Source organism: Cyclopterus lumpus, chromosome 2 (assembly GCF_009769545.1).
Source record: "Cyclopterus lumpus isolate fCycLum1 chromosome 2, fCycLum1.pri, whole genome shotgun sequence".
Taxonomy (NCBI): Eukaryota; Metazoa; Chordata; class Actinopteri; order Perciformes; family Cyclopteridae; genus Cyclopterus; species Cyclopterus lumpus.
This window is the reverse complement of record NC_046967.1, coordinates 9,642,087-9,665,511: the sequence shown is the minus strand read 5'-3', so window position 1 is coordinate 9,665,511 and position 23,425 is coordinate 9,642,087. Positions and strand designations below refer to the sequence as shown.

The window sequence follows — 23,425 nt, the reverse complement described above, 5'->3', positions numbered from 1 at the left end:
TTTTGCGTCACCGATATATTGATGTTTTTTTTTGACACAGAGTAAAAATCTTTTTGTCAAATGCTGTCTGCAGAGTACAAATCTGGTGCATGAACGGCACATGGAGGGATCTGAGGTCAGGTGTGCTTTGAGTTGCCTGAGATGACGTGCAAGAACCTGATGAGGAATGAGCCAGTGGGCGAGTTGGCAACAACAACTATTTCTATAATATCTTGGCTAAAATATGAGCCAAAGGCGTGTTCTAAAGTTGCTGTCAGGATGAATCTGTTTCCCTGAGTTCCCTTCTTTTTTTTTCATCAGAAAACAGATGAAGAGCAGATGAAGAATAAATGGGTTTTTAATCTGTTACATAGCATTATTTTGAGAAGAAAACCCCAAAATTCGACTATGTCATGATAGAAACATGAACATTTCCTCAAGTAGATAAAAGTAAATTAAAGCTTCACGTTCTCATATCTTTCATTCGAGTTTCTGCTCTCTTTGGCATGAATGTCTTTCAGCTTTCCTCAAGTTGGATGCAACTTGTTGTCTCGCTGCAGCATTTTGCAATAAATAAGCGATTCTTTGTGTTTTGTCATCTGTTTTTTCTTCGTCTTCTGTTCCCATTATTATTTTTTTGACACAGAGTAAAAATCTTTTTGTCAAATGCTCATCTGCAGAGTACAAATCTGGTGCATGAACGGCACATGGAGGGATCTGAGGTCAGGTGTGCTTTGAGTTGCCTGAGATGACGTGCAAGAACCTGATGAGGAATGAGCCAGTGGGCGAGTTGGCAACAACAACTATTTCTATAATATCTTGGCTAAAATATGAGCCAAAGGTGTGTTCTAAAGTTGCTGTCAGGATGAATCTGTTTCCCTGATTTCCCTTCTTTTTTTTAAATCAGAAAACGGATGAAGAGCAGATGAAGAATAAATGGGTTTTTAATCTGTTACATAACATTATTTTGAGAAGAAAACCCCAAAATTCGACTATGTCATGATAGAAACATGAACATTTCCTCAAGTAGATAAAAGTAAATTAAAGCTTCACGTTCTCATATCTTTCATTCGAGTTTCTGCTCTCTTTGGCATGAATGTCTTTCAGCTTTCCTCAAGTTGGATGCAACTTGTTGTCTCGCTGCAGCATTTTGCAATAAATAAGCGATTCTTTGTGTTTTGTCATCTGTTTTTTCTTCGTCTTCTGTTCCCATTATTATGTCCAACATGTGAAATACACTGATGTTTAATTCATGCTCTGGAAAAGTACCCACAAATAAGTATACAGGCTAGATGGCAAAGGCTTGCCTCATTTCCACCTCTCTGCGTGTATTTGACAAGTTCCTTCAAAAGGAGGTTCTTCAGGTGAGGCCAGTCAGTCACTCTCAGACCTCAGGAGACATCCACCAGGAGCCGCTCAGCAGGTGAGGACTTCATACGTTACTGTCATCTACTGACATTTAAAGGTACGGGGGATGAGAACGGGGTCGAGCCAACTCGAGAGTCACCTTAAAAACAATACTTTACTTCCAGAATATTGCAAGCAGGCAAAGTATACGTGTGCAATAATAACAGTACAATAAAAAATTATGGATGGAGGCCCGTGGACGTCTCAACAAATCTAAAGTACTTGCGGAAACAGGTATTGCAGCGCCTTGAGTTCCCTCAGCCCCCGAAAAGAAGCCAATCAGAAGAACTTTTGGGTTGCCAGGTTGTGACAAATACCTGGTGGTTTGTCCTTCACTGTAACACGTGTGCTGTTGAACGCAGAATGAAGAAGCTGATCCTTGACTTAGACACCGGGGTGGACGATGCTCAGGCCATCATGGTGGCCATCGCCGACCCCGATGTGGAGATCTTGGGGATCACCTGCTGCCACGGCAACACACCCCTGGAGAACGTCCTCAAGAACACGCTGCGTGTCCTGAAAGTCTGCAAGCGGCTGGATGTGAGTCTGTGCAACGTCAGGCAGAAATTGGAGGTTTGGTGTGTGGGTTCAAGGGGTTTTAATATGATGGTAATGTAGGTTTTTCTGATGACATCCCCCCTCCTCAGATCCCAGTGTATCGCGGCTGCTCGACATCCCTGCTGGGCCGCGAGCAGCACGCCGGGGATTACCACGGGAAGGACGGCCTGGGTGACGTCCCGGATGAGGACGCTCCGGGCCTGGAGCTGCTGCAGAAGAGGAAAGCCGCGCAGGCCTTGGTCAAGATGGTGAAAGAGAACGCTGGAGAGGTGAGGCCAAACGCCCGTGTCGGTCTCGGGCGTGCGGTCATGGGGCAGCAGGCCGCTCGGGGGTGATCTTGTGACTCTGTCTGGATCACAACAGGCCAAAATAATCTAAAAGACATCAATAGATCCTGATCCTGAAGGAAAACTTTTACTTACGTCTTTCTTCTCTTGTGCTCGCAAACAAATAATGACGAAAAGGTCTAAATGGGTGTTGCTTTTCTGCTGCTGCGTGCAGGTGACTCTCGTGGCCACGGCGCCCCTCACCAACCTGGCGGTCGCAGTGCAACTGGACCCCTCCCTCCCCAAGAAGCTGAAGGCGCTCTACATCATGGGGGGGAACACTGAATGTAGGTCATCTGTTGCCACGTCTATATTCGATCGGCTGTAGCTTTTATTTTCTTCTCTTCTGGGCGCTGACGGTGCTGAGAATAATGACTGTGTGTGTGTGTGTGTGTAGCCAGGGGTAACACCACCGTGTGTGGAGAGTTCAACTTCGTGGCTGACCCCGAGGCGGCCTACATCGTGCTGGACCGCTACACCTGCCCCACCTACATCGCCACCTGGGAGTTCAGCTGCAGGAACAGCCTGCCGTGGGTCTGTAGTTACCACAGCGAGCCTCAGAGTTGATTGACAGGGTTCTGGAAGCAAAAAGACGGACGTGCTTGACTTGACTTTTCTGTCTCCCTCTAGTCTTTCTGCGACGCTTGGCTGGCTCAGGACACAGAGAAGGCCCGCTTCATGGAGAAGATTGCGTGCCTCTCCATGAAGGTAAGAGTGGGTGCAGAAACGGACATGTGCCATGTGCTTCAGTAAGATTGTTCAGTATCGATGTTGTCGGACATGTCACATGTCACATTTGTGCACCGGGGCCAGCACAAGCTTTTTATGGGGCCCTGGAAAAAGAAAATGACCCCGTCCAACTTTCACCACAAAAATGTGCCAGCAACCGCTAACTCTCCTCTACCGCAACTAAAATCACCCAAAAGCCTCTGAGGGAAACTAATTAAACAGAACATATAGAAACTGATTTTGTTACGAGACGCCCAAATCAGTGAAAGTTTGTTAAAATCTGATTGACGTCTCGTCTCTGCAGAAAGCTCAGTCGGCAGACTATCAGAAGGAGATCACGGAGGGGAAGGGGTTCAACTCCTGCGACACCTACGCCGTGGCGGCCGCCATCGACGACACCTTCATCACCGAGAGTGACGAGGTGAGCGCCTGCTTCTCTCACGCCTTTTAAAAAAGATCTTTTACCCTCCAATAAACCGCCCCGTGTTGTTCCCTCCCAGGTTGCAGTGTCAGTGGAGTTGGAGGGGACCTACACCCGAGGCATGATGGTGCTGGACTACATGGGTCTGCTCCAGAAGAAACACAAGGCGTTTGTGATGAAGCAAGTCGACTTGGAGAAGTTCAAGCAGATGTTCATGAACTCACTGAAGTAGAAAAGTTATACTGTCACATGCCGAGGGCCTGACGTCAGTTTAATAAAAATGAATAAAGCAGAACAAAGCAGTATTTTGTTATGTTGCCTTTTTTTTTTTTTTAAACATGGCTGAAGCATCTGTGTGTTTGGATTCGCTATGGAAACGCATAAAGTTCCTGCCGGGTCGTAATAACAAATTACGGAAGTGGAAAGAAGAGGGCCGCAGCAATCGATGAACACAAAAAACATCTCCTTGGACTTTGTTTTTGCCTATTTGTGCGCGTGTGTTTAATCCAGTTTACACATTACAGGAAAAAACACACACACACACAGACACACAAGCAGATGTTTCACGAGGTAGACATTTTATTGAGATCTGATGATTCACATGTTGTTTTTATTTATTTTTTATTTTAATCGAAGCACAAGTCTCACTGTTAATTCCTGCATGTGACATTTTTTAACTACTGGTCCTTTTTGAACAGAGTCTGCTTTGTTGTTGTTCCTCTAAAGTAGTAAACAATCATGGTTTTCATGACAGAGGCAGCTTTGAATGCATCTATCAACAAGAAGAAGAAAAAACACACCGAGAGAATAATACATTATTGTGAAGTAAAAAAACGGCCACTTTAATTCAACAAACAACACACATTCTTCTTACATGGGTGGGAGGTTGCCTCTTTCCCCGTCCTCTGTGTTCCTCCGTGGCTTTTTAAAAAGGCTGAGCTTCACTCGAAGGCGGCCAGCAGCTCCCAAAGCAGCCAGCAGTCAACATCGACCAAGCTCCGTTCACCAGGTGAGGATTGTTATGTTATTTGTGTGAGTTTTTACCCATAATAATAATAATAATCTATCCATAATCTATTCTTCTGTTAAACTGATACTAAGAACGACTTTTTATTTGCTCAATAAATTAAAATTAAAAAAAAAAGATGCATTTTGCAGTATAAAGTCAATATGAAAATACACATATAGGATATAAGATGAACAAAAAACAGACAGATATTACACTTGAGGGCAGGAATGAAAAGTCCCAAGTGGACTCAAATAAAAGATGATTTAAAGCTTTGTTTGGAACGTGTTTTATTGGGACTGTTTCCCAGATGTGAAATGCACCGAAACTGAACGCTGTTGTGTAAGCTTTAACCCAATGATGACGTTTCAACTTGTATTCTATTTCTTGCTTTTTTGCTTTAAATCTTGTTTTCTTTTGCATTACGTCTTGATGCTTTTAATGGTTTTTATGTGAAGAACTTTGTAATTGCCTCGTTGTTGAAATGTTCTACAGAAATAAACTCGCCTTGCCTTTAAAAGAAATGAATTCCTCGTCACGGAGGAAATCGGAACACACTGCTCCTCTTTGTTGGTCTTGGTGGAGCAGCTGTCGAAATCAGCTGCTGCTCCACATCTTAGAATTAAAAAACTTAAAATATAAAATACTCTAAGAGACCTACATAAACCCATTTTGTCTTTTTTTTTAGGGGGTTCTTTAGGGAACCTGAGGGTTAATTTGAGATGCAGTGTGTGTCACGAGGTGAGGTCAAGGGACCCCTTTAAAATAATTAACTTAATGAACTTAAAACCTTTTTAAAAATATGGTCCTTTCAAAATAAAAGTAAATGCAAATTTGTCACTAAGCATTCCGAGAAACGAATCCTTTGACAATTGCTGATAAAACCAAAGATTAGTAAAGTAGTGGCTCATGAAACCAAAACAATGCGCTGAAAGACGCTACGTCACAGGTAATAATCTCTTCTTGTTGTTGAACATGCTGCAGGATGAAGAAGAAGCTGATCATAGACGCAGACATCGGGGTGGACGATGCTCAGGCCGTCATGGTGGCCATCGCGGACCCCGATGTAGAGATCTTGGGTATCATCTGCTGCTACGGCAACACCCCCCTGGAGAACGTCCTCCAGAACACGCTGCGTGTCCTGAAAGTCTGCAACCGGCTGGATGTGAGTCTGCAGGACTTTTATTTTTTTGGCTTCAACCAACAGGGGTTGAAACCAAATGTAGGGGCTTCACAACAAACCAATGCACCACCCTCCTCAGATCCCGGTGTACCGCGGCTGTTCAGGGCCGCTGCTGGCCCGTAAACGCCACGCTGGAGATTACCACGGGAAGGACGGGCTGGGGGACGTCCCGGATCAGGACTCTCCGGGCCTGGACCTGCTGCAGAAGAAAAGAGGTGTGCCGGCGATGATCAAGCTCATCAACCAAAACCCTGGAGAGGTGAGACAAACCCAGAAGGAAGCTCAATGTCCGAGTACAAGAAATAAGTATAGCACTTAATAGCTTTTTTTTCCTATCTCGGGAGTTCAGGTGAGCCTGGTGGCCGTGGCGCCCCTCACCAACCTGGCCGTCGCCATACAACTGGACCCCTCCCTCCCCAAGAAGCTGAAGGCGCTCTACATCATGGGGGGAAACACTGACTGTACGTTATTCATGTCAGAATCAATTCCCCCACCCAGATGTGTCTCTGGGATTTCCCTCGCACGTGATTAAGAATGATGAGCGTGTGTGTGTGTCTGTGTGCAGCCAGAGGTAACACCACCGTGTGTGGAGAGTTCAACTTCGTGGCTGACCCCGAGGCGGCCTACATCGTGCTGGACCGCTACACCTGCCCCACCTACATCGCCCCCTGGGAGTTCACCTGCAGGAACAGCCTGCCGTGGGTGAGTGGGGCTGAACGCACAACAACAACAAAGACATCCTGGATGTTTGTCCCAGAAGGAACACATGGATTTAGCTCTGAATGCTTCCCAGATCAAAAGCAAATACGTCCAACATTGCAGTTAACTGTCAGGAGTCGTGTTCATTGTCTCGACTCAGTCTTTCTGTGACCGCTGGCTGGGCCAAACCACTGAGAAGGCTGCCTTCATGCAAAAGATTACATCCCTCTCCATGAAGGTACGGTAACACACTCGAGAGTTCAGGTGATCTTCAGTCACAGCGGGTTCCCCTTTCACGACGTCTCGTCTCTGCAGAAAGCTCAGTCGGCAGACTATCAGAAGGAGATCACGGAGGGGAAGGGGTTTAACTCCTGCGACACCTACGCCGTGGCGGCCGCCATCGACGACACCTTCATCATCGAGAGTGACGAGGTGAGCGCCTGCTTCTCTCACGCCTTTTGAAAAAGATCTTTTACCCTCCAATAAATCGCCCCGTGTTGTTCCCTCCCAGGTTGCAGTGTCAGTGGAGTTGGAGGGGACCTACACCCGAGGCATGATGGTGCTGGACTACATGGGTCTGCTCCAGAAGAAACACAAGGTGTTTGTGATGAAGCAAGTCGACTTGGAGAAGTTCAAGCAGATGTTCATGAACTCACTGAAGTAGAAAAGTTATACTGTCACATGCCGAGGGCCTGACGTCAGTTTAATAAAAATGAATAAAGCAGAACAAAGCAGTATTTTGTTATGTTTCCTTTTTTTTTTTTTTAAACATGGCTGAAGCATCTGTGTGTTTGGATTCGCTATGGAAACGCATAAAGTTCCTGCCGGGTCGTAATAACAAATTACGGAAGTGGAAAGAAGAGGGCCGCAGCAATCGATGACACTCTGGTGACGGAGAGCGAAGAGGTTCAAGCTCCCCCGCCAGGCACCCACTGCCACCGGGGCATCACGAGGTGTGGTGAGGCAAGAGCTCAGGTGCAGAGGAAATAGGGCAGGAGTCCAGGTACTGGGAAACAAAAAAACTCTTTTTACTTTGAGAAAGGAAAAAACATGGAACTGAATAAGGCAAAGTGACACAAAAGACTAACAGGGAACGAAACAAACGGAATCAATACGACGAAACACATGACAATCTGGCAGGGGACAAGGGAAAGAATGGCAGTATATATATATATATATATATATATATATATATATATATATATATATATATATGAGGGGGAAAACCACAGGTGTAGGGCATTAACGTTCCGGTGGCCCTTGGGCGAGCCCACCAACTGTGCGCTGGAGATCGTACTGTTCATCGTCCATCCATTTATAGTTAGGTTGTATGTTTCTGGAAAACTACGATTCTTAGGATTCTAACTATCCACTCCATTTCAAGATCGGACCACCACAGCAGCTACAGGCAACGTTTTTGTCAGACAAAAAAAAATAAAAAAAATGTTTTTAAAATCAAGCAGACTCACCGATGAAGCTTCGTTTTGAGCCACAGGTCATCACATTCCAATAAAAACGGTCTCGTTACCTCGTAAAAAGGTCCATACGATTCAAATTCAGTAAAAGATGTTGTCCAAAACACGTGATTACATCCATAAATATCCACAAACTGCCGTTGCATCATTTCAAATCAGCCGGCAGATATGACAAAATATTTCAGACAAGTAGCTAGCCATTCTCTGCCGCGTACCTTTACAACCCGGATATATCAAACTGCTCGATAGACTCTAACCTTTTGATTGACACCAAATGTAAGCCAATAGGAGCAAGATATCCTCTTCTAAACCCACATTAGCCAACCAGAGTCAGCGAAGAAGAAGAGGGCTGACCAACTTCTTTTGGCGCGCACACAGAGTCGGATTTGTCAAATGCCACTGGATTCGAACAGCCAATGTAAAGACGAAAACAAGGAAGTGCCATGTCGGGATGCCAGATAAGTGAATAAACCCACAATTTCACTGCGTAATGACAACCTGTCGATGTTGGTTCATTTTGCACACAATTTGGTTTGAATTAGGGGGAAAACACAATAAAGTGTTTATGCTTCAGTTCCTTTGTGTCAGCAATAGGGAATGTGTATATGATACCTCTGTTTCACCTTTCATTAGGGCCTAAAATGGAGTCTCCAAATGGCCTTTATTGGAAAAACGCCTAAACATACCCTTAGTGTGTAAAATCTTCATTTTCTGTAAAATTCTAATCTACTTTTTACTTGGACTAGGTAAGGCTTTATGCTCCCATTGTGTTTTCCAGACCATGAGTACCAGCTATAATCATCTGCAGACATCTATTTCACAAAAATATTTAGGCGAAAATAGAAAATCTTCTACTTATGTGTGTGCCAACTTATATTACTCAATGTCAGCAGCACTTAAAATGATTCTGACTGTTGGGGGGAAAAACTTCAGAGTGTTACCTTTCAAAAGAGACCAAAACCATGCATTTACTCCAAATGGTTCTCCTACAGCTTTCAATTTACTTTGGGTACGTTTGGATAGGCGTTTTTCATGAATTTTACAGGAACGCTAAGAGGAGGCAGAGGAGTGGCTAAGGGCAGGTGAAGGGAATGAGTAATCAACAGACACTGGGGAGACAGACACAGAACTAACGGGGTGTTACACCCACAGGTTCAGTCAAGTTTCTGTAGAAACAAAAGACGTCTTCTTGTCTTCCTCCTCCAGGTGGCAGTGACAGTGGAGTTGGAGGGGATCCACACCCGAGGCATGATGGTCCTGGACTACATGGACCTGCTCAAGAAGAAGCACAAGGTCTTCATCATGAAGAGCATCGACCTGGAGAAGTTCAAACAACTGTTGATGAACGCCTTCCCAATACTCTCGGGGGTTCTCCAATCTTCCGATGTTTGCTTCACCCAGGTACGCTTGGACCTCCACTGTTGCGTCCGCAGTGACATTTGGGGTCCTCGTCTGCAGGACTGTGGTGTCTAAACGATGCCACAGTTTGCTACCTAAAACAAACAAACAGGCTGTAAGTGACTAAATACAATAACACAATACAAAAGTATCCAGCATCCATAACCTTGAGTCACAAGCTGAGACGCTCCAGATGCGTGCGGTTCTGTTGACGATGAGGAGGAGGAGGAAGACGCACTGTTTCGGACAACAGCACATTCAGAAGTGAGCCTCCTCTTGGTAGCTGCTGCTTTATTGGGGCTAAAGAAGCCAATCTTTTTAAACCTAGGATCAGATGCTAATGCTAGATTTGAGCTATATGTGGCCTTTATGAAAGAGAAAATGTTGTGCTTAATGTCCACATGTATATATGAATATCATCTAATTAATGTGTACACTCGTAAGAGTTAATTTCTGTTTCATTTGTTCCATAGCTCTTACAGTGATTTCTGGAAATTAATGGAAAAGTAGAAACTCCTAAATTTATGTTCGTCATTAAGACTCATGGTTGAACATGAATAAAAGCAATTCTGGAAACATCAGTAGGCTTCATTATTGTGGGAAGGTAAACATTCATGCTGATGGAGATATTGGACAATATGTGGGAAGATCACATCAGATTACATATGTATTTGTTTTTAAATGTACACACACAATAAAAGGATTAACAACTTTTTTTTACCCATTTTCTTTTTTTATTCTTTTTCTTTTGCTCATAACAGTAATAATGCATAATCATGGTACAGCAGCTTGCCTCAATGTAATTACAGCCACAATTTTAAGGTGAGACATTACAGGCATTACATAGTTTTTCATGCACTGATACATTTTTTGATTTTAGGGTATTTTGTCTTCTTTCAGACGAATGTAAAGAAAACGTTCAAAGTACACATTTAGGTGTTTATTTTACTACTTTGTCTATTTGCGTCGTTTGATTCCGCGTGAATTCACCAAAAGTAACTTTTAGATAATAACTAATTTGCAAATTTAAACATAGAATTTAAGAAAACTTGTAATACAACAAATTATTGTCTTATTGTAAGAGTAGTAATAGGGGGGTGGCCTTGCGCGCGAACGTACACGCACGTGAATGATTTATGACGGGTCATAAAACGCATGTTTATTACCCCCCAATAAATAAAGTAATAAAAAATTAGACCCGGCATCCATTTTGTTTTTTTTTCTTCCTGTAAAGTGGGTGTGTCGGCGCGCCGACGGCGCGTCATCGGCGCATTATCGGCGCGTCGCCGGCGCGTCGTCGGCGCATTATCGGCTCGTCATCGGAGGTGATCCCCCATGGGGCGCTCCGGCGTGTAACGGTGCGGTCTGCTTCGGTGGGCGTGTTGGAGCGACCCGTTTTCAACATAGGTAGTAGTGTAACTTGCGTAAATGATGGTTAAGTATCTGTATCAAAACACCTGGTTTAAAGGACTGGGCGGCGTCTGTGGCGGCCGTGATTAAGAGGTATATAAGGGCTTGCATGCTTGTGAGCCCGTCCTTTTCCCCATCATCTACAGAGCTATTTCGTTAGCTGTATACCTGTCGGAGGTGCCCCGTGATTTGACTGCAGTGACTGTGTTTACAGGTTGGATAACATTTCATTTCTGCTATTTTCCACTCGTTTTTGCTGCTCAAACATGTCTCTACACAGAGGTGAGTGTTTATGACATTATATATATATATATATATATATACCACAAATAATGGTACAAGTATTTAAGTTAATTAGATGTTTTATTTCATAGGATTTGGTAAGGAGAATCAAAGTTCACGAGGGAATGTGAGCAGCCGTGAGTACAGTATGTTTTGATAACATAGTATACAGCAATGCATGGTTAATCTTTCGTTCTTAAGCGTATTATACACATATGACATAGGCCCGGCACAGCCAGATTCATACTGGCCGGTGGTTGCAGAGAGTGGGGTGATTGAATGGGTGAAACACGGGGGTTATTCGTCGAATGAAGAAGTATTAGAAGGTAAGACTGTATGTAATAACTAGCAATACGTAACAGTAGTAATATATATATATATATGTAGGGGACTGTATTTTATTTTAAAATGTGTTTTACTTGTCGGTGGCAGATACTCAAAAGGCCAAGTCTACAAGACCACGTGCCTTGAAACCGGAGTGTGAACGAGCGGCTGGCGGTGGTGGTAAAGCTGCATGTAAAAGATCAAACAGGTATGTTTTGTATTAAATCTCTGCAATTTCTTAGGTTTTTTCAAACTATGTATTTCCAATCATAACTAATGTCTTAAATCATGTCTGTTTTAGTTCTGTAACAACACAATGCAGACAGGTGCTGGGTGAGAAACGTGGTGGATCCCATGTTCTAGAGGATGATTTACATACAGACAAAAGAGCCAGAAGGTACCTACAGACCTATTGGCCCAACTAGCGTGATTCAGCAATATAAATAAATGCTATATATATATATATATATATAATAATGTTGTTTAACATCACTATTTCTCAGGACCTTGACTGGAGATACAGCCTATAAATTACCAGAGACACCGAGAACCAGGGAAATAAACAGGGCTGTTGAAGCACTCGGTCGTGAAGTGTTTGTAACACCTCATTGTGAAGAAGAAGAAGAAGAAGAAGACCTCTGTCTGCCTGCATCGCAGGTGTCAAGACCCCTTGATGCTAATGAGGCTGAAACAGTAGGGGCCGTAAATGGGCTACGGACGCCGGTCGCAGGTAACAATGATCAAACCCCCCCCCCCCCCCCCCACCCCAAGAACACACATGTTTTTTTTAAATGATGCTACAGGGCACATATATATATATATATTATATGTATACAGCTGAGCAGATATCAAGGGACCCGAGACGCCGCGGTGTGAAAGTGTTGGTGTATCCAGGGGATGCATACACTCAGTTCAGTCTGAGCAGTCAGAACAGCGACACCTCTGAACACAGTCACGTGACACCCAGAGCCACAACATCAGGTATGAAGTATGTGCGTGTATGGGTGTGTGTGTGTGTATTATTATTATTATTATTATTACTATGCATGTATATACATATATTGAGTTTGTGCATGGTCTTCCAAACAGCATCGTATACCATCCTCGGAGGTGTGAAGGATCACCCCCCCTCATACCCCTGGGTAAATAACCAGGAGGACTCCCGAGAGCTGGCTCCATCAGGCATACAATCAAAGAAAAAAAGGTATATATATATATATATATATATATATATATATATATATATATATATACATATGGTAAATAAAACACAAGTTATAAAAGATTCAAGGTGTTTACAGTGTAGGGATTCTTTTTGCTTTTCTTGTGCAGGCTTTTGAAAACGGTGTGCCATCTAAAGAACTCTGCAGAGTCCCTTGATAACAACACGAAAAAAGCCCCAAGGTGTGTATGTAACTAATGATGACCAGTGTATAAATAAATAAGTATTTTAATTAATCACTTTTCTTAATATTATTATTATTAATGTTATGTCTCAGAACACCGAAGAAGAAGCAGAAGAAGCAGCAGCAGAAGAAGCAGAAGAAGAAACAACAGACCACATCACTGCCTGGAAAAGAGTTCACCAACAACAACAACAACAGCACCAGCAACAACAACATCAACAACAGCAACAACAACAACAACAACAACAACAACAAAGAGAACGTACCGGCGGACACCCAGGACTGTGCAGGGGCTCCTGCAGAATCCATCGCGTGGGGTGCGAATGCTGTGTTGGGGGATTCGTTACAGCTATTCCCAGACCAACCATCAGGTAATGGCTTTCAAGAATTGGCCCTGCCGCAGGATGCGTATGTGAATCTGAATGACATACAGACACCAGTAGAGGCTGTACCGCTGGAGTGTAATTCTCAATTAGAGGACCTACATACTCTTATTGACAATTGGCAGGCACCCGAGAACTGGGCTCCATACGACATAACTACAGAAGGGGACAGGGCACGTGATACGACTACTACTACGGGATCTTGCATGTGTGGGGGTGTAAATACTGAGGTCACAACACTGAGAAGCGAGGTGGGGGCGCTCAGGGAGATGCTGGCAAAATTCGTCAGTGACCAGGCCATTACAGAGCTGAGCATACAAGTGGGTGCACTCAGGGACATGCTGGCAAAATTCGCCAGTGACCAGACCAATACCGATCTGAACATACGAAAGGTCCTAGACGATCAGGCCAGGGTTACAGATACGTTGTTAACCATGCTCATTAGACGGGTAGACGGGTTATGATAAGGATATCTGGTTTCTTAAAAAGGTGTCATAATTTTTTATTTTTTTGTTTTGTTTTGTTTTTTTGTTTTGTTTTTATACATATATGATATTAAAAACTGTGTCTGACATATATGTGTGTGTGTGTGTGTGTGTGTGTGTGATTACACACTAGGTATAAAAAGATGGCCTCATCACCGCCACGAAAGGTGTTAAAACATGGTAATAGCGGGGTGCATGATCAGATTGCCTCCAATAACAACAGTAATTCTGATGTTAATAGTCAAACTAACAGTATATCCCCCCCAAATAATGATGATGATGATGATAATATACAGGTGTATATCGCACCTCCGACACATGACGAACTGACCGACGGACGAGAGCAACAACATATCATCATACAGTCATTGGCTAATCGTATGACAGGGAGTGCCGAGGCCCGAGGTTTCGAGTATGGTACCATAGATTCGTTTACATCCATCATACATAATCCGCCCCCAGACCCAGATCAGGCAAATATTGACGCTAATACATCGACATTCACACAAGTGTCGGAGAGGATCCTGCAGAGGTGTGTGACATTACGAGATCTCATTTTGGCACCATCGGGGTTGACCGAAACACATCGAGTGGGTGGAGGGGAGCATGCTGAGGCGGTGGCATCTACATCTACTAATAATGGTGATAATCTACTGCAGTATATCGCACCTCCGACACATGACAAACTGACCGACGGCCGAGAGCAGCATCATATCATTATGCAAGCATTAGCTAATCGCATGACAGGGAGTGCCGAGGTCCTAGGTTTTGAGTATGGTGACATAGAATCGTCTACATCCAACATACATAATGATACTAATACATCGACATTCACACAAGTGTCGGAGAGGATCCTACAGAGATTATTGATATTAATAGATCTAGAAACGCATGGGTCTATGGAGGTAATTGATGGACGGAGGATGATGGAGGATACCATTCCACTAGTCTCAGAAGCCGTACTCGATCCAGGGATGCCTGAGTATACCAGTGTAAGTGTGGTTCACAACAATGATACGCACGTTGATATGCTACCATCACTGATAGACTCATGCATACTTGCAGAGAGACAGGGTGTCGGGGGTGCTGTGGAATTGCTTGAGGATGTGGAGGGGTGGAGGAGGGGGAGGGGGGCCTTTTGTCACTACCTGTAGCAGAGGCTGTAGCAGATGCTGTAAGGGTACCTGTAAGGGCACCATCTAGTGATACTATTGGGGTACTGGGGCTGTCCTATAGTGATGATGATGATGATGATGATGATATCAGATTAGGGTTGACTGAGACACATCAAGTGGGTGGAGGGGCTCCTGATGGGGAGGTGGCGTCTACCTCAGGGGTGGGTTCTACGAGACCTATTCACACTAGGACAATTCCATCATTCAATGCTTTTGAACTACGACAAAGGGTTGATTTTGGAAACATAATACTCGAAGAAATAGACCGCATCCCTGACATGGTACGCGATGCTGTGGGTGGTATAATAAATAGGGCTGTAGACACAGCCCCCGCCGGGAGCATATTGAATGTAGTTTTGCGAGGCCCATCATTGGCCAGCGATGTGCAAGCCATTTTAAACGCGAGCGATGCATATAATGTCGATCTATTTATGGAGCAGATAGCCCAGGTCATCCAGAGCAATGATGATTCTATATCCGATGATGAATTGGAGCTAGTGGTCACAGTAGCCCAAAACAGTAGTGGGGGTGCTGGGGGGCGCCTAAAACTAGGTCGTGTCACATATGATGAAATCCTTTCAAAGAAGGGTCGTTTCCTATACCATTCAGGTAATAGAGGGAACAATCTATGCTTCTCCATGTGTTTGGCACACCATAAACAGCCGAAAACATCAGATGCCGCCAAGCTGGCATACGCACAGCAGCTACAGAGTTCAGCCGGTTTTGACCCCATGCATAGTGTCGCATTCTCTGACGTGGGGGCTTTTGAAAACCTTTTGGGTGTAAAGATCATAATCTTTCATCACAATGTAGGACGTAAACGTTTGCAGTGCTTCCAGACGCATGAGACACCGAACCCCCAGACTGTGTGGTTATATCTACATGATGACCATTACTACATGATTGACAACAAGACTGGTTTTTTCGGAGCATCCTATGTATGCGACTACTGTTATGTGACATATGAATCCGTTCTATACCATAACTGTACACAGAGATGTAATGTTTGTTTCACCCCAGAATGTCGTACCCGTGCCGTCGCTACCCTGAAGTGTGACAGCTGTAAACGAATATGCAAATCCAGATTCTGTTTTGATCAGCACAAGAGGTCTGAGCTTGTTCATGGTGTGATACCGTGCCAGACAATCAAATACTGTGAGACCTGTGGTAAAACATACAAGATAGCCAAAAAACCACACAAGTGTGCAACCCCCTCATGTACCCACTGTGGGGAGCCCCTGATGGAGAGCAGTGAACCGCATACCTGCTTCATACAACCGGTTGAAAAGAAACCTGCTCAGACAAACTATATATTGTTTGATTTTGAGACACGGTTTCACGAGGGTAAACATGAGGCTAATTTTGTATGCGCTATGGATCTGTCGGGTGACAAGTTTTGCTTCACCACTTTAAAGTGTGTTGATGCCTTTGTACAGAGGTATCGCAAGCCTAAATATAAAGGATACACATTCATAGCACACAATGCATCAGGTTTTGACAACTATATTCTGCTAGAGTATTTTGTCAAACAGGGCATCACCCCTAATGTGACCATGAGAGGTAGTCGTGTCATACTAATGTACGACGAGAGCTACCAGCAACGGTGGATTGACTCTTTCAGTTTTCTCCCCATGCGACTGTCAAAGACGCCCGAAGCCCTAGGTTTTGAGGACATGGCAAAGGGTTATTTCCCCCATCGTTTCAACACTCGAGACAATGAGCAATATGTCGGTAGATACCCAGACCCCTCATACTATGGGTTTCACGAAATGTGTGCTGGTGACAAGACAGCATTCATGGTCTGGTATAACAGTGTGTGCGAGGAGACGTTTGATTTCCAAGCGGAGATACGTCGTTATTGTATCAATGATGTTGAAGTGTTGCGCAGAGTATGCACAACCTATCGGGCTAGCTTCATGGAGTGCACACAACTAGATCCTTTCACATTCACCACGTTGGCTTCCAGCTGTATGGGTGTATTCAAAACATTGTTTTTACCAAAAGACACCGTCGCTCTGACTTACGAGGGGGCGTACACTCCCCAAAACAAAGTATACTCTGATGTATCCATGCAGTGGCTTGAATATGTAGCGCATGTCGAGAACATTGAGATTAAGCATGCACTCAATCACGGTGAGCAGTCTTTTCCCCCATTCTATCTGGACGGTTATAATGCTGCAAACCACATGGGCTACGAATTTGCCGGTTGCTTCTACCATGGGTGTGTGAAATGTCATGTGTCAAGTCATGTGAATCCTGTTGCTAAAGTAACATATGGCAGACAGTACAAAGCATTCATGGACAAGGTCGCAGCCCTACAAACCATGCACGGTATGCAAGTGACAGTGATGTGGGAGTGTGAGTGGACAGCCTTAAAGCGATGCAGTGCTCCTGTACAAGCATTTCTGTCCACATACATAAAGCGCGAGAGACTAAACCCCCGCGAGGCGCTCTTTGGAGGGCGCACCAACGCGATGAAACTGTACCACAAGGTCAATAGTGCAGCGGACGAAAAAATTAGATACTATGACTTCACTAGTCTGTATCCCACTGTTCAGAACTCTAAACAGTACCCCGTCGGTCACCCACAGCTTATCTTTAGTAACTTTGAGTCTATCGATAACTATTTTGGATTTGTAAAGTGTACTGTACTCCCCCCAAGAGGCTTGTTTCATCCCGTCTTACCCTACAGATGTCAGGGGAAACTCATGTTTCCACTGTGTGCCACCTGCGCTGAGACATTGAACCAGACTGCAGCATGTACACACAGTGACAGTGCCAGACAACTGTCGGGGGTGTGGGTCTCCTTTGAGCTTCAGAAAGCTATCGAAAAGGGCTACCTGATTGTCTCCATTGACGAAGTGTGGCATTTTCCCAACAAGACAGACACATTGTTTAAGGGATATGTAAGCACATTTCTAAAGTGTAAACAGGAGGCCTCAGGATATCCAGGTCACGTTAAAACGCCTGATGACAGGGCTAAATATGTGGATGACTATTACATCAAAGAGGGCATTCGGCTCGATCCCAGCAAAATCAAAGTCAACAAAGCAATGCGCAGCTGCAACAAATTGCTGCTAAATTCTCTGTGGGGCCGATTTAGCATGCGAAATAACATGCCATCCTGCGAGTTAATCACAGACCCCGCAAGATTCACACAATTGATGTTTAGCGATCATTATGATGTGCGACAATTCTGCTTTATTTCAGACGAGGTCGCCATGGTACAGTGGAGACATGCGGACAGCAGGGGGTCACGTATAAGGGATGTGAATGTCTTTATAGGTGCAATGACAACCGCTCATGCCAGACTGATGCTTTATGATGTACTTGACATGCTGCAGGAGAGGGTATTGTACTGTGACACTGACAGTGTTGTGTTCACATCTCAGGCTGGTGACAGGGTACCTCCCCTGGGTCCATATCTTGGCGATTTGACTGATGAGTTAAACAATGGTGACGTGTGTGGTTCTCCTGAGGAGGACTATATCACAGAGTTTGTATCAGGTGGGCCCAAATGCTACGGCTATAATACGAGGTTTGGCAAGACAACTGTCAAATGCAAGGGGGTCACACTAAATGCTCGAAATGCTGCAGTTGTCACCCCAGAGTCGTTGATTGGTCTAGTGCATGCTTTTGTAGCGAATCAGAATAACCCTGCCCCCAACCTGATAACCACATCGGATACGATCAAGAGGGACAAAAAGAAATTCCATCTTAAAAACGACACAGTCCTTAAGAACGTCCGTGTGGTGTACAACAAGCGGAGGGTATTATCAGACTACACCACCCACCCTTATGGATACTAACATAGACCAAGGATTTGATATTCGTTTACAGCATCCTTTCAGTCTAGTCGTGAGCGGACCTTCAAACTGTGGAAAGACTTTTTTTGTAAAAGACATCATAGCGAACGCAGAGAGGATTATTTCACACAACATTGATAATGTAGTCTATATTTATTCGTGCTGGCAGCCCATATATAATCAACTCCTTAAAATAAGGGCCATCAACTTTGTGAATGGGATACCAGAGTCTCTATGTGACGATGTCTTATTGCCTCCGACCAAAAACAACCTGCTCATCATAGATGATTTAATGAACGATGCAAGCAATAATCTTGAGGTTCAAAACGTTTTTACCAAATATGTGCACCACAGAAATCTCAGTTGTATATATTTAGTACAGAATTTGTTTATTCAGGGTAAGGCAAGTCGTACTATTAGTTTAAACACAAACTATCTCATTTTATTTAAAAATCCTAGGGATAAGGGGCAGATCATGTTATTGGCCAGACAAATGTTCCCTGGTAACACTAAATATTTTTTAGAGGCTTTTGATGATGCAACAACCCCCGCTTACGGGTATCTTCTCATAGATTATAAAGCCATGACGCCCGAACATTTAAGACTCAGAACCGCCTTGCTGTCCGAACAAACGGTTGTGTATATTTCTAAAAAACACAAACGTTATTAGACATGTCGCAGCGTATGCAGAGGAATTTGGCTATGCTGGAGCTGATATATAAATCTTCACCAAGGATGAGAAAGGTCATTATGGGTAATGCCAACAAGGATTTTGTCAATGCTCTGTGTGAGATAGCCCTCAATGTGTTACGTGGTAATATCCCCCTGACTAACAAGCAGTACGGACTCTTAAAGAAGAAAAAGAATCTTATTAGACTGGTTGCCGATAAAAAGATCAAATCAGCAAACAAAAAGAAGACACTCAATCAGTCTGGGGGTTTTTTACTACCGTTGTTAGGGGCTGCGATTCCTTTTATAGTTAGTCTAATCAACAGGGGTAGGTGAAGCCACGACACATGGAGCATACACAAAAAATGTTTCTGGTGCCCCAGCATCAACTGGATTCCTTAAAACAACCTCTGCAGGACCCTCGACCAGAATCTATAAGACAGGCCGTGCAAAACGACCTCGATAGAGCCATGACTGCTGTGTTAAATCAGCCCGACACCGACATGTATGAGAAAGCAAAACAGTATGCCAGTATTTTACAGAGATACTTGGGTTTTGTGAGACAGGGGGAACGTGAAAAGAATGTACTGACTCTATCACTCCCTCCCGGAGACACCCCCGACAATTCAAGACCTGCTACCGTCCCACAGAGTGCACCTGGGGATGGCGTTGATGTCGACCCCGAAAAGACACTGATTCTTGGTAATGTTCTAAAACACATGCCTAAAAAGAGCAGAAAGTACGCCGAGTGTATTCTGGATACTTTGATCAAGGAATTCTAGATCATAGTTCTCGAAATTCATTGGATTTCTAGTATAACTTCCTGTATATCCCTCATTGTCTACAAAGCATAAAATCATAAATTTTGGGATCTGCCCCATATATAAATTCTCCTGATTACATACTCTTGTACCAGCGGGGATGGAAAACGTTTTCAATGCAACCCTGTCTATAGCATATTTGGCATTGGTGTGTTGTAATGCTCTGCTATGGGCCAGCCTGACAGTAGGTGCCACAGTTACTTTTTTCACAAATATACTAGCTGATACTATCTTGACTCTGTATGCTGTATTTGTGGCATTCATTAGGGTGAATTCATCTTTTGAACGTATGAATTTCAGAGAAATATCAACGCCGTTAAGTAATAGTTTCTCCTGAAAGAACAAATCTGCATGTATCGGCGCAATTAACTCCACAATCCTGCTGTTCTTGGTGAATTCCCCCCTCGTCATCAATCCCTGGTTGGCTCCCGCTATAGAGGCATCGTTCATATGCGTCCCCGTGTCTTTACTAAACAAGCCTGTGCTGAACTGTGTATCCAACGTGTCTTTTCCGTAGTTGATCAGACACTCTATTATTCCACGGTATGGGTATGTATTTGAGGATTGTGATATGAGGCGGTCCCCTAGCATGATATCCACCTGCGAGAAGAGTGTACATCCTGGATAATTTATGAAACCCACATCGGAATCGGCCGTGAGGTCGCTGCCATCTGGTTTGGTAATTTTCACCCTCATAAACAGATATGTATCATTCAAATCCAGATAGTCCTCCCCACTGGATGATATGTAAAACTCCAGGGGTCCGGTGTCAGTTATGGCAGATACAGGGGGTATTTCGAGAAATGTAGCTCTCTCGAGGGATGTTTGCGTATATGGTACTGTAAATAGATCCAGTTCCGTCTTCACACACTCTGCAGATTGATTATGAATGAGCGCCATGTCTAGTCCTCCCTGTCTATCCAGTCTTTTTAAAATATGTCGTTAGCAGAAGAAGAAGAAGAAGAACGAGCTTGTTTCATATGTGGTCTGCCTCTCTTGACTCCTGTCTTCTTTTTGATCGTCTTTCGGGGTTTGCGTGTGAATTTAGCTCTTCTTGATACGGTCCGGCGACGCCCCCTAACAGCTGGCGGTTTTTTCAAACCCCGGGGTACACGCACCAGCATACCGTGTCCCTCCTGTTTCCTAGTCATGCTATTTTTGGCAATATTAGATACGACATCACCCATGATACTGTGCGCTGCAGTCTTTAAATGAGGTTTTGCTATGCTGAACCCTCTTCTTAAAAGTGGTATGGCCATTCTGAACAGGCTACGAAACATTCCTCCTAACCCGTTTCCGTACTGTGTACTTGCTCCAATAAAGCCGGGCATATCCCCGCCTGCCTGATTCATATAATATGACATATATCTGCCATCGTCACGAATGTACGGAGTGTGCGCCATTGTCCACCACTATCTATATTCCTTGTCTTATTGGCCTGAAGTGTAGCTTTACAACCACTTTACCATATAAAAACGGTATATATTGGTTTTGGTCGTCTTTTAACGCTATTTCAATGTCGTCGATGACGTTTGTAGAGAGCGATGTGTAGTGCGGCTTGTCATATGTTAGAGTGGGGATACGTCTCTGATCATCAGCCACATTTATACACCTCAGAAGCGGTACATAACTATCACCCACTAGCTGATAGTCGGCAATGTCACTATATACAAATATATTATAACATCCAGCATGAATATCTGATGGATAGGGGGCCGTAGATGAACCATGCCGTTTATCATCGTTGATTGTAAAAGGCACTTCCGGTTTGAATCCTAATATCTCAGCCAGCCGACCTTTAAACGTCACTGTGAGCCCATTCATCACGCCCGTGAAGTAAACACGGTTTTTAACGGCATTATATATCATGACCTGAAAGTGCGGTGCTAGCCTGTGGTGTGCACGGATCTGCGTGTTAAACTCACTAACGATTGCGGGTACAGACTCGTAACAACCAGCCTCCACTAATACAGTTGATGTAGTCTGTGTTTTAGCATCATATACAAGTACACCGGAATCGGTTGCTGGAAAACTATTCCATACTTTTGGATACTGAATCTCTATCAATCCGACCTCGTGTGGCTCGCTCAGCACTATAGTTTTAGCGAGTTTGGTCCGGTAACGCCATATCTTATTACTGGGATATACTGTGTGTGATGAGTTGCTTGGCAGCGTGACGTAGAACCCATTCTTTTCCATGTCCGGTGTCCTTTGGAGCTCTTTTGCATGTGTGGTGTTCGATCATGTCACCTGTTCCTTTATATGAAACATCATACGTCCACTACATCTTTCTCGGATATCCAGGTGTTAAACTTCTCAGACCAACCCAGCCACTTCACCAATACAAGTTTTTCACCGCGAAAGGTTTTCTTGTTTAATATCGCCTCTATTTTATAAATTTTATTTTTCCCTATAATCACTTTTTGTAGCTCTCTCTCATAAAACGTCCCTTTCACCTGCTCCTGGGCACAGTCGGTTAATTTATAAACAGGAGGGTCTCTAGTTATGCACTGTGATATTGTAAAATGTTCATCAGTGAATGTTTGCTTATAGCCCTTCCTAAAAAGCCCCCTGAGTTTTGATATACGCACAGTGTCACCTTTGTTAAATTTAAAACTCACAGGCTTCTGTGGCTTCAGTTTATACAGCGTATTGAATACCATCTTTTCATTGTTTTTATTTACTGCTACAGGAGCCTTCTTTATAGATCTATGATACGTGTTGTTATAGGCTTTAACAAGATCTTGAACTACATCCACATACCGGCGCGAATTAACAGATGTTAAATATCGCCACATACGGGTCTTGAATGTCCTGTTAAAACGCTCCACGACACTAGCTTTAGTTTCGTTTGATGTTGAAAAATGGACTATTTTATACTGCCCCAATAGTTGCTGAAATTTCTTATTATAAAACTCTGTGCCGTCATCGGTCTGTATTTTCAATGGGACACGGCCCTCCTCCAAAATGTCTTTAAAGGCCTTCGTAACAGTGACAGCCGTCTTGTTGGAAAGACACCTAACCCACGCATATTTAGAAAACACATCGATACACATTAATAAATAATGCACGTTATCGTTTTCATCTGAATAGTCCATCATATCTACTAAATCAGCTTGAAACTGTTTGTCAATACCGCAGACCAGCACTCTGTTCCGGGGGAAATGTACAGCTGCATTAGCATGTAGGGTGTACACATCTTGTTCCAGTAAGAAGTTATTGACACAAGCCTTTGAAGGTAAAACTCCCGTACACTCCCTGACTGCATTACGTAGTTTGACTACACCACCTAAACCGCCTGGATGCTCTGGATCATAATAAATTTTCTTCAGCGTACTCTCCATGTTAAGTGTCTCTTGTAAAATGATTACAAATGTGTCTGTTACAACCCTTTTTATTTATGCTGTGTAAAGATATAACAACAACAACAACATATCAAAAAAAAAAAAAGGACAGGTTTTTTATAAAAAACACACTTTCACT

The 23,425-nt window shown here is 43.7% G+C and overlaps 2 protein-coding genes and 2 long non-coding RNA genes across 5 annotated transcripts; 3 read left to right on the top strand and 1 right to left on the bottom strand.

Annotated features, from left to right (window-relative positions):
* The first annotated feature begins 1,305 nt into the window (after positions 1-1,305).
* On the top strand, positions 1,306-3,708 carry LOC117743802 (inosine-uridine preferring nucleoside hydrolase-like). The gene is made up of 8 exons (XM_034551662.1): positions 1,306-1,402; positions 1,749-1,926; positions 2,034-2,213; positions 2,446-2,557; positions 2,668-2,804; positions 2,901-2,978; positions 3,304-3,420; positions 3,500-3,708. Exons 2-8 carry the CDS (start codon positions 1,750-1,752, stop codon positions 3,650-3,652), a joined length of 954 nt encoding a protein of 317 aa, XP_034407553.1. The 5' UTR covers positions 1,306-1,402; position 1,749; the 3' UTR covers positions 3,653-3,708.
* Positions 3,709-4,360: 652 nt separating this feature from the next.
* On the top strand, positions 4,361-9,762 carry LOC117743751 (inosine-uridine preferring nucleoside hydrolase-like). Of its 2 annotated transcripts, none has more exons than XM_034551569.1 (8): positions 4,361-4,429; positions 5,411-5,591; positions 5,689-5,868; positions 5,959-6,070; positions 6,175-6,311; positions 6,469-6,546; positions 6,624-6,740; positions 8,990-9,762. In XM_034551569.1, the coding sequence occupies exons 2-8, from the start codon at positions 5,412-5,414 to the stop codon at positions 9,254-9,256; spliced, it is 1,071 nt and encodes a 356-aa protein (XP_034407460.1). In that variant the 5' UTR covers positions 4,361-4,429; position 5,411; the 3' UTR covers positions 9,257-9,762. The 2 variants fall into 2 exon arrangements, with proteins under 2 accessions (XP_034407460.1, XP_034407450.1); XM_034551559.1 differs by lacking the exon at positions 8,990-9,762 and adding an exon at positions 6,820-6,972.
* LOC117743820 lies at positions 7,055-8,150 on the bottom strand. Its single transcript, XR_004611126.1, has 2 exons — positions 7,778-8,150; positions 7,055-7,314 (listed from the first exon to the last, which is right to left on the bottom strand). It is a non-coding gene; the product is annotated as an uncharacterized LOC117743820 (long non-coding RNA).
* A 2,572-nt stretch (positions 9,763-12,334) lies between the features above and the next one.
* On the top strand, positions 12,335-12,783 carry LOC117743826. Its single transcript, XR_004611127.1, has 3 exons — positions 12,335-12,401; positions 12,530-12,601; positions 12,697-12,783. It is a non-coding gene; the product is annotated as an uncharacterized LOC117743826 (long non-coding RNA).
* The last annotated feature ends 10,642 nt before the right edge of the window (positions 12,784-23,425 follow it).